Below are 11,075 nucleotides of genomic sequence, written 5' to 3' on the forward strand. Positions count from 1 at the left end.
CAGGTGGAAACGATAGCATTTCACTATATACTATGTGAAATGCTTTTATGTGGTTTTTTTCATTTCTCTTTTATTTTTTAATCCTGGATAAATTAAATGAGGCTTTTGGGGAAAGCATGAGCTGGAATTTCTATTGAGGTTGATAACCTCTGATTCTGCTCTCATTTGTCTGTCTGCTGGAACTTGTAGCAAACTAGCTATGTCCAAGTTTAATTGTGTAATAATTATTTTTCAAATTGAGCCTTTCTCACTAGGTGCTGATGTATTTGGGGGAGGGAGGGGAATGGAGAGTAAAGAGCTCCTTTCATGAATACAATTGAAATTTCATCTTGCTGATTTGAGCCTTTCCAAGATTCAAGTGAGCATTGGATCAGGTTGGAACTGAGGGGATGACTCATGACTCTGGCATAAAAACTACATTGCATTCCACATATTAGGAGTTTTCTGTTGCCCACAAGAAAGTTCAGGAAAAAAAGACAAAAAGAGAAATGGGTTTCAAATTTCCTGTGCTATTTTCAGTTGACTCCTCTTTCTGGAGATGCCTTAGCAAGTGTAGGACATCTGAAAAACTTGGAACTGCAACTTTCTTGTTGAGGCTCTGATGAACATTGCTTCTGTCATCAAGTTCTTGTGTTCATACTTTGAACTTAGCTGAGTAATGTTGGTATCAGCAGACTCTACTAAAGCCATGCCTTCCTAATTAATAATGCATTCTTAATAAAAAAAAAAAAAATCTATTTCTTCATGTATTTAATTACCTAGTGAGTGTAAGACTGAATGAAGTTAATACCGTGCAGATTTCAAGCAAAACGCTGCTTTTTAATGTGCTTCAGTATAGGCTATGCACAAGTCAATAGACATGATTTTTAAGCTTCAGTTACCTTTCATTACCCTGTGCATATTCAAATTCAGATTGATGAATGCTGAACCAAAAGCAGACATCATAGAGTTAATTGAAGTTCTTTAAATTCAGAGGCAAACTATTTTCATAGCTTTGTTTTGAGGGTGGGTTGCTTTTGATGTCTGGGGTTTTTTTGGCTAAGGCAATGGCAAACATTTATTTATCCTGCTCCCTCCCCATTTTCCACCATCGTTGTTGCCAGTGATGCCTGCAGTGCTCAGTGGTCAATGACACTCAGCCAGGGTGAGCTGCAGGAGCCTTACAGACGGGCCTGTTCTTTCTCCCAGTGCTAGAACAAGTGCAACAGCACAGTGCCATTTTGCTAAAAGCTAATGTTTTTCCCAGCAGCTTCTTCTCCAGGCAGAATGAAATGCTTTCTTCAAGAGCAACCACATCTTTTCTCTGCCTGAAAGGTTGTGTTTGTTTGGGGTTTTTTCTCTTGCCTTAGGTGAGAGATAAAAAAAAAATGAAGAGGAAAGCCCAAGGAAATGCCAAAAGTACCACCTGGTAGTAATTTTGTGTGAGTGTCTCCATTTACACTTCAAACTTGCTCTTGGAGAACTTGGAGCTGCATTTAAAATGTATTTTGGTAGGTGGTCTGCTGCTGACTATCTGCATTTCTTCTTCCATTTCTTTTCTGTGCTTGTTTGGTATTGCTGCTGAATGTCCCCAAAGAGTAAAGTGGTGTGGAAGAGTTGAGGAAGCAGCTTTTGAAATTCTAAAGCTGATGTGTAGGTTTTGTTCCTCTTGGATTTTTAAAAGCAGGTATGTCATCCAAGTTAACTTTCTTCAGCAAGTAACAAGATTGTCGTCCTTCCACTGATGCTCTGTATTTTAACAGAGGTATTTGATGGTGCTGGAAAGGAGCAAGATGCAGAATGAGTTTGAGAGAAGTGATTTAAAGTGGGAGCACAGATGGTTGATTCCTAAAAATCAAAAAACGGATGTTTTGTTTTGTAGGAAAATGAAATCTAATCCTATTTGAGGGTCAACAGGATAAATACAAAGAACTAAATACAGATGTAGATACATATATACATATATGCGTGTATATATATATATATATATATATATATGTATAACCCCGCCCCCCAAAATCTATGAAGCAGGACTGATTGGTGCCATAGCCCAGGCAGCCTGTGGATCTAATTGCCTGCCTGAATTCAGCCCTTGCCTGGATGCCAGGGGAGACGTCTCTGGATTTGTCTCCAGACAGCTTTCCAGGGATGATCCTGCTCCTTTCCTGGTGCCCCAGAGTGCTGCAAGCCCCCCGTCCTGGGGCCATGGTGATGCCTGCCAGGGCCTTTAGGGTCCCCCCTAAAGGGCAGACAGGGTTTGACTGCAAGCTTCCTTGGAAGGTGGAGGCAGGTGAATATTGGCCACCTTCTTCTTTCCCGCTGCCCTCCGTGCTCTTGCAAAGCTTGCTGGGGCACTGGGGCTCTCCATTGCAGGCAGTCCGTAGCTGCCATGCAAAGCCATCTCTCAAGGAGTCCCCAGGTCTCAGGTGCAACCTCAAGAAAATGACACAGCAACGTGTAGAAAACGTGAACTTTATTCACTTGACTACTTCTAAAATCTACAATCCAACGTTACTAGAAGACTATGGGGTAAGAATCTTAAGGCTAAGAAACTTCAATGCTTCAACTGTTTAGAACTGAACACTAAGGGAAAGGTCAACTTCTTGGGGGAAACGTGGTGGGGAATCGAACAACAACAGGGGTGTGGCTAACTTGTAAGGTGGGGAACATCGCAGTGCCTGGGCTGGGCACTGGTCACCCGTTCCCCGTAAGGTTCTGTAGCTGGAGCGCGACGCTGGAGGTCAGAGCTGTGGGGAGGTGCGGAGTCTCCTGTCACTGCCCTCTTTTGCCGCCATCTTGGTGGTTGGCCTCCTCGGCTGAGAGCTGTAGCGAAGGTGCAGCCGCATCAGGTCACGGTTTTGCCTGAGCAGCTGCATCAACTTGGTGGGACAGCCGAGTCTTCGATGGCGGCGGGGCCCCGCACGGCCCGAAGGGCTCTGGAGATTCCGCTGCAAGGCAAAGCACAGGGATCCCCATGGAAGAGGCAGAGAGGCAGAGCGGGGCTGGCACCTGTGGGGCTGCCTTTGGCCTGGGAGACAGAGACTCGGGCCCAGTTGGGCTGGGCTGGCCCGGGGAAGAGGCTGCAGCAGGCAGAGCTCTGCCGCCTCTGCTTGGTGCTGTCCATGGGGCTCAGCCCCTGGGCCACATTCCCCAGCCAGGAGCTCAGGCCCCTTCTGCCGCAGGGCATTGGCCAAAGGGTGCCCAAGAGGCCCTCAAGGTCTGCCCCATCCCACCTGCCCCTGACCCCCCACCCCCTGCCTCACCTCTCCCCAGCGTCTCTGAAATCTTCTTCCAAGGGCCCATCCCATGGCCATTCCTATGAGGAGCACGTCAATGAGCAGGAGTGTCCTGGACGCCCACCAGAGGAGCGCAGAGTCCTTCTCCTCCAGGTCAAAATCCTCCGGAACCAGAGGAGAGGCACCCGTTCTCCTCTCGGGTTTGCTCACAGGGTCAAGGGGATGGGCCAAGAGCAGCATCACGTAAAGCTGCAGCAGCGCGGAGGAGCCGTGAGCAGCCATAGTGCTCCGCCAGCAGCACCGAGGCTCTGGGCGTCTCTGCGAGCAGCTGTGCCTGGGCTCTGGGGCACAGCAACAGCTGGGGACAGTTGCCAGCCAGCGTGCCGTCCCCAGAGGCTGTGATGTCACAGAAGCACAGAACGCCCTGGCTGCAGAGAGCCCTGAGAGAATGCTGAGTCCAAGCTGGGAGCCATGGCGGCAAGTATGGCCAGCAGAGCGGGGCCCGAGTGCTGCGGCCTGGCTTGCCTTGCACCCGTGCCACAATGATGACTCCAGCAGCCCCTGTCAGGCCATTGCAGTATCTGATGGCCCACGCTGGGCACAAGTTCTTCCCAATGGCCAGCGTAAACCTCCCTTGGCCCAGCTTCCAAGCCTTGTTGGCATCTGCTCTCTCTTGTCCTTGCCCACCTGGCTGGCGCTGCCGTGTTGCTCGCTGGCCTGTCTGTGGGAGAAGAGGCTGTGCCAATGAGTGCTGCTCAACTTGGAGGCCATTCAAAGGAGGATTTGATTGTGCCTGCTGTGGGAAGAAGGAATATGCGTGCACATGGCCACTTCCCATAGGTTTTACCCCAGATTTTCATGAGCAGCTGTTCTAGTGAAAGTCAAGTCTGTTTTAGTGAGTATTTGAGGGCTTCCAGAGCACAGTGCCATCTCAGGGGAATTCTGCTGGTTGAGTTCTACTGAGGCTTTGAGATGAGTTGCAAATCCTGAAAATGTTCTCCTTGCCCAGGTAGTAATTTCACAGTTTAGACTGTGGGGATATTGACTGCTCAGTGTTGAGGACCTCATGTAACTTTCAGCCCCAGAAATTTTCAACCTCCAGTGATTGTACTTGAGACAAAACCATTTGAAATCTTTTTTTCTGTGGACAGGAATTGCTTCGGTGTTACTTCACATCATCCATTAAAAATTTGATGCCTGGAACAAGTCCCGAGTGCTGTGTGATTTCCTTGGTCGTGTTTTTTGGAATGGCTTCCCCCCCATTTTCTGAAGCTGGCCCCAGAAAGGTCATAGATGGGTGAGAAGTTCTGAAGGGTCAAGTGGTGCAGATCTTTGCCTCCTGTTTCGAGGTCTGTGGTGAGCTGTGAGTCAAAGAGCTGATTTGAAGTGATGGTGAAAACACAATTGAACCTTTTTGCAGCAGGGTGGATGGATAGAAGCAAAGCACAGCACGGCTGGCAGCAGCAAATGAATTAAAATGCATCCCTGGAATATGTTTCTTGGATTGTTCTTCTAGTATTGTGGTAGTAATTCTGATGTCTGAGTAGTGAACAAGCAACAAGTAGTGAACACGTGATTTGTAGTCAATTTTCTATTTCTTATGTAGTGGAGAGTATGGATGCTAGCTTTGGAGCAGGCTGCAGAGAGCTGCAGAAACTGCAGGCCCCATGGCCTATCAGTCCTGCCCGAGAAGCTAGCCTGGGAATTCATAGGAGGATTTCAAAACAATCCTCACAGACAGAAAACAACTGCCAGGTGCTGTTTGTCTGTCCTCTTGTTTTCCTTGCAGGAGAAAGTCAGGGGGGGTGGTGAGCCCCGCTGACCAATGATGGTGATGTAGCACTTTACTAAGCAATAAGAGTTTCCTTTCTGTACTTTCCACGTATCTGTCTATTAGACAAGCCTGGAGTAATAAAGTAGAGAAGATTCTCCTGTTGTGACTCCCTTGAGAGTCCGTGTCGTTCTTTCCCACCGTTCCCAATCAGAACGACAGAGGAGATTTTTAAGAATTGTGTTTTTCTCTCCTGGTTGAGGAATGTGTTCTTCACGGGCTGAATCTTCATATCACTTTGTTTTTGTAGAAGAGCAGTTTCAGCAGCAGATGATTCTCCTTGCCCTCCTTTTCATTTTTCTTGTCTGTATTATTGCCTGGCAGGTTAACCTTTTCAAATTGCGTGCTGCAAAACGTTGCTACTAAGGATAGTTGGTGTCCAAACAGGTTCTTTTCTCGCTTGGATTTCAACTATTGCAGGATGAAAGGTTTCTAATGAAGCTACAGAATTGCATATCACTGGGACCTTGACTTCTTCCCTGCTTGGATCTAGATAAAGAGATTCTTGCCAATTGAACTGCTGACATATTATGTAGAGATCAGGAGTGGCCACCACAAGTGGTACTGAATTCTTGGAAATGTGGTGATTTTTGTTAGAAATGATTTTAGCTTTGACAGTGCAAGCTTATCATATCCATCTGCATTTGTGTTCTATTAATCATGGGGTTTTGTATTAAGCATGGGCTTCAGTTTGCTGTCTTTTTGTCACTTCTTCAAATACCAGTTTTCTACACCTGCTGGCTTGTTCCTTCTGACTTCAAATGGTATCTCTTGGGCACATAACTTCATCTTATTGTGAACAGCGCAAAGAACATGTTTTGGTCTGTCTTGATTTGATGGAGTGATTGCTGTGGAAGGACTGGGAGGTTTTGTGGTTTAAGGTGAAAGAAGTTCAGCAGCCTTGGCAAGTAAGTGTGCCAGTTTACAAGGTGAATCTACAGAAACCCCCGTGCTTCAGCTGCAATGTACAATCTCTGAGGCTGCTGCTTTTTTTTTTCGGGGTGCCTTTGTTCTGTTGGTTTGGGAACCCATATTCTACACAGCATCATTTGTCAGAACTCCATTTCACTTGTACAGTCCCTCTGTTTTCCCACTTCTGAATGATGGTTTTCTCTGTGCCTTTAACATGGGGAATTCTGGGTGATAAAAATAATACATATTCCATAATGTTTTACGTTTCCTTTTGGAGTTTTTTCTAGTTTTCAAATAATTACCTTTTGTTTCTAGCTGGGGGCAAAATGCATTTGCAGTTTCAGTGGTTTTTTTCCCAATTTCTAATCTTACTTGGGCACTAGATAAGGGAGAAAAATGCCCTAGTTTCATGGAAAAGATTCTGTGTTATTCCATGCCTTGAAATGAATTAAAATACGGTTCTATTGCTCTCTGTTTCATTTCTTCTCTTCATTTGGTAGAGTTTAGAAATCTCTTGCCATGAACTAGGTAGTGCAGAGTGCCTGCCTTGCTGTGTTGAACTCCTGGGTGAGCATGCCAGGCTTAGTTTAGAGATTTGCTTTTAAACATCCCTTATTCCTTGTGAAATCTATCATTTGGTTTGTTTGTAGTTGTGTTAGAAGATAAAGAGGAGGGGGTGCACCCTGGAAAATTTGTCATCTGAACTGAATTTGTACCCTTTAGGCCATCAGTGACTGCTCCTTAGGTTTCTCAAGGCATGAAGGACACTGGGAGTTCCTCCCAGACTCTTCTTTTGGGACAGCAGTCCTTTCTCTTTGGCTCCATGAGATGCTCTGCACAGGAGTGCTTGAGCTCTGAAGGGCAGGGGCATTCCATGAGGGTGAATAATAAAGAACTCCTGTAGCCTGAACTGTTTCCAACTTAACCCAGCAGAAGGAATTGTTTCCCAATTCTGAGTCTAATGGTGCTGCTGACAAATTGTGCAGTTTCAGAGCAGCAGTGCAAGATGTGCAAGGGGCTTGTGTGGAGGGAGAGCAGCAGCTTGTAACACTGGACCTTTGTCCCGTGGGCAGCTGTGCGGTTTTAAGCGGGAATGTTCCGGAGGGGTGTGGAATTGAAGAAATGTTTGGAAGATTTGTAGGTTTGTTGCTGTAGGTGTGAAGGGTGGGGACAAGTCTTGTCCAGTGACGGAGCAATGATTAGGTAAGGTACTGGGAGAGCATCTGAGGATGGTGTTGCTGTTGCATGTGATTTTTCTGGAGGCCATCTGATGCACACAAGATTTGTTATGACTACCAGGATTGCAACTAAACAGAATGCAGTCATTTTTCTTGTAATTTAGTGCAGCATCTTTTGATCCGTGATGAGCTGAAGGCTCAGTGCACAAGGCTGAAAGGAAATGGCACGCTCTCAAGAGATTTTGGTCTTTGCGGCTTCATGAAGGTGGATAGGACATAATTCCTTCGCTCATTGGAGCTGCAGAGTTTAGTTTGATCTCCTCTGTTTCTAAGCAGTGCTAAAAGGTGTTCCTTCCCTCAATTTTGATGGCAGCAGAGAGTCAGCTAATGAATGTGGATCTAGGTAAGGTTTGTGGAACAAAATCAAACACAATTGTCTGAAAAGCTGTTAGACATGCCTACAGTCAGTGTCAACAGAGAAGGAAGAGGTTAAAATTCCATCTTAATTTTAGAGCTCTTCCTCTCTTCTGCCTGCTTTTCCCATAGTGCATATGGAACCAGCATAGTTCATTTGATCCCTACCCCTGAGTGCAGCAGCTCACCTGCTTTCTGCTGCCCGCCTTTGCTTTCTTGTCAGATGGAAACACTGAAATAGAAAAGGTGATGTGACTTAATTGACTTCATTCAAATGCCTTGGCAATTGAATTTCTGTCTCTTGGCTGGATACTCAGCATCTCTAAGTGCAGAATCCTCCCTGGCACCGTATATCCTCGCCTTCTCCCTGCCACCACCACTCAAATATTTTCCTTTCATTGTAAAGTGAGTGAGATTTTACTCAGGTGAAATTCTGCAGTGTTAGGGAATGAAGGCTTTTTCCTTCCTCATTTTTTTATAATGAATTTCTTTTTTATTCTATTCACACCTTCTGAGTGAGCCTTTCATAAGGGCTTCTGTATTTCACAGCGGCTACACCTATTTGGGTCTGAAGACTTTGATACAATTGTAATCACTTGGAAATGGAACCTGTTTGATTTGTATGGAAGGCAGCCATTCTCCCTGTTCCAAACTTCCTAAAATTGTTTATCCACGTTGAAAAAAAAAATACCTCTTGGAGATAGTCGAGACAGTGCATGATGGTGATTCCAGGGATGGAGAAGAAGGACCATCACCTTCCTCACACCGTCAAACTTGAGACTAATAGTCAGGTCTGCAGTTCTAATTTTAATCCACAGTAATCTACAGACAATCCTTTATTATTTAAAAAGCTGATACCGTCAAGTTGGAAGCAAGCTGAAGTTGGAAGAGTTAGGTTTCTTCAAAGCTCTTGTTTCCAGCAGGATTGGAGAGCCTTTACCTTTTGTAACAGGAAGGTTTTAAATTTGTAATGCTGACCTTGCAACTGGAACTTGGTGGCTCCATTGTTGCACTTGCAGCAGCCAGATGACCTCAAAGGAGAAGTGCGTTGTTCTGACTTCTGTGGAAGCAGTGGCTGCAAATACCATCAGGAAGTGCTGGACTGGCAGGACATTGGATGGATGCTCTTAGGCCACAGAGCTGGAAATATCAGCTGTAGCCACATGGTAAGTCCATTTATGTAATTCCAAATCTGTTCCTCACACGATCTGTGCTCCTCTATTCTCTATCAGCTTGGTGAGGAGGTAGATGAGACTGTTGGGGGAAAGAAACCACTTATATTTAAAGCAGAGTAACTGTCCTATTAGAAATGCTGAAGATAAACCTGTGAGGCTACCAAAGAAATCTTTCTTTGTCTTCCAGTTAATAACTTCAAATGGATAACAAATCTATGCTGTATAATCTGCTTTGGATGGATTTCCTTTGGAACATGTGCTTCTTCCTGAATTACAGAACTGCAATATTTTCACTGCTTCCCAGCTCTGCCATCCCAGCATCTCCCCTGCTTCCCAGCCCTCTGCCATCAGCATCTCCCCTGCTTCACAGCTTCCCAGCCAGGTCAGTGCACTGGGGGCCGGGGTGGGCAGTGGGTTATGGGGTTTTGGGATGCGCAGGGATCCCAAAGGAGCCCCTGTGGAATGGGCCCGACATCCCAGCGTGCTCCCGGTGCCCCGGCAGGGCGGTTTGCCTGGAGAAGCTGTCAGGCAGGATTTGCTGGGTTTTTCACAGCTCTGATTTCTCCATCCCCCGGAGTGCCCTTGCTAAGAGGAAGCATTGATTGCTGCCAGGCAGCACACACACGTGGGAATGTGATTCATTCCGGCCCAGGCCTCAGAATAACTTCTGTGAGCTGTTATCCCTGCTAAAATGAGCCTTTTCACAGTTCTCTATTTCCACCTAGCGCACACACACACACACACAGTAAAATTACAGAGGGAAATAAACTTCCCTTGGCTTGGGAAGAAATTTTGTGTTGTTGTAGGGAGCTCTTTCTGAAGGAATAACAGGTGCCTTTCTACTACAATAATTTATATGGAAACCCAGCACCGTGTTTATTTGGTGTCAGTCTAGGGTGAACAGAAACCAGCACAGGCAGCTGGAAACAAAGGTCCTCTCGTCCCATTCCACAATATTGGTGTTAAAAATCTCTGTTCAAGGCCAGATTCCACCACAGGAATCTGGCTAAGAAAATAAGAGCTTATTCAATAAGAAAATGCCGCACTCAGAATGTTTCTTTGCATTAGGATTTTCCCAAGTATCTCGTTTAGCTTTTGTTAATAGGTTAAAGGTAAAAGGGTTTTGGTAACCCTTTTTAAGTGTACCTATTTCCTCTGTTAAATGGGAGAACAGGAGTGCAAAGCCCTATGGACGGGGGCTGCTGGAGAGATCCTATAAACCTGATTATGTCCTAGAGACCTGAGTCATCATTTCATCCCATTGCAAAGTCTCTTATTCTTTCAGTTCAGTTAAACCTGCAAAGAATTCAACCCTTAGAGCTTTAATATTTTTAAAGAGACATTCATGTCCAGAAGGTGTCTCAAGGTGTTTGTTCCATCAGGCTGGGTTTGATATCCCTATTAAAAATATATATGGCTCAATTGATGAGAAAATCTTCTTCAGAGAGAAGGATTTTTCTTCAGCTTAAAATCTGAACTATAAAATTGAGTACAATAAAGTGAAGAGTTGAGTCATGAAGCAAGGGATAGAAAAGAAAAATGACCATGCACATCTTGTGCTGAAACTGCTTGGATTTATTAGGAAAGGTCCAGCAAAATCCTCTGTTAGGAAGCCAATTAGAATTATTTATTCTGTTGAGGGGGTTTGTGCCAGATCTGAAGAAATCACTTGAAGAAGGAAACTTATTTGAAAGCTGCAAACATAAATGTTCTTTTTTTGACCGAGTGATGGAGATTCTTCAAGTCTCCTCAGAATCCCACACAATTCCATAAAAAACACACAAAATTCCAGAGAAGTCCCACAAAACTCCCTAAATCATTTCAAAACCCTACCAATTCACAGGAATGTCCCACAAAATCTCCACCAATTCCCAGAACATCCCACAAAAATCCCACAAAAATCCCTAAATCTTCTGAAAACTCGACCAAATTCCAGAAACGCCCCATAAAATCAGCACAGTTTCCCACAAAATTCAAGAAAAAACACCACAAAATTCCCTAAATCTTTTCAAAATACCACAAAATTCTTGAAAAGCCCCACCAAATTCCCGAAACATCCCACAAAATGTCCTCAATATCCAACAAAATCCCAGAAAAGTCCCACAAAATTCCCTAAATCTTCTGAAAACTCTACCAAATTCCAGAAAAATCCCACAGAATCTCCACAAATTCCCACAGAATACGTGAAAAATCCCTGATAATTCGTCAGTTCTCTACAGAATCTCACCAAATTCCAGAAAAGTCCCTCAAAGTTCCACAAGCATCCCACAAAATCTCCCTAATATCCAACAAAATTCCAGGAAAAATCTCACACAATTCCCTAAATCTTCTGAAAACTTGACGAAATTCC

The 11,075-nt window shown here is 44.9% G+C and overlaps 1 protein-coding gene across 1 annotated transcript; it reads right to left on the reverse strand.

Moving 5' to 3' along the window:
* Positions 1-2,435: 2,435 nt before the first annotated feature.
* Positions 2,436-3,565, reverse strand: LOC147652457 (uncharacterized). Its single transcript, XM_086892592.1, has 2 exons — positions 3,243-3,565; positions 2,436-2,927 (listed from the first exon to the last, which is right to left on the reverse strand). The coding sequence occupies exons 1-2, from the start codon at positions 3,495-3,497 to the stop codon at positions 2,721-2,723; spliced, it is 462 nt and encodes a 153-aa protein (XP_086748718.1). The 5' UTR covers positions 3,498-3,565; the 3' UTR covers positions 2,436-2,720.
* Positions 3,566-11,075: the final 7,510 nt, after the last annotated feature.

The sequence above is a fragment of the Cyanistes caeruleus genome, chromosome 6 (assembly GCF_971803275.1).
Source record: "Cyanistes caeruleus chromosome 6, bCyaCae1.hap1.1, whole genome shotgun sequence".
In the NCBI taxonomy this organism is placed as follows: domain Eukaryota; kingdom Metazoa; phylum Chordata; class Aves; order Passeriformes; family Paridae; genus Cyanistes; species Cyanistes caeruleus.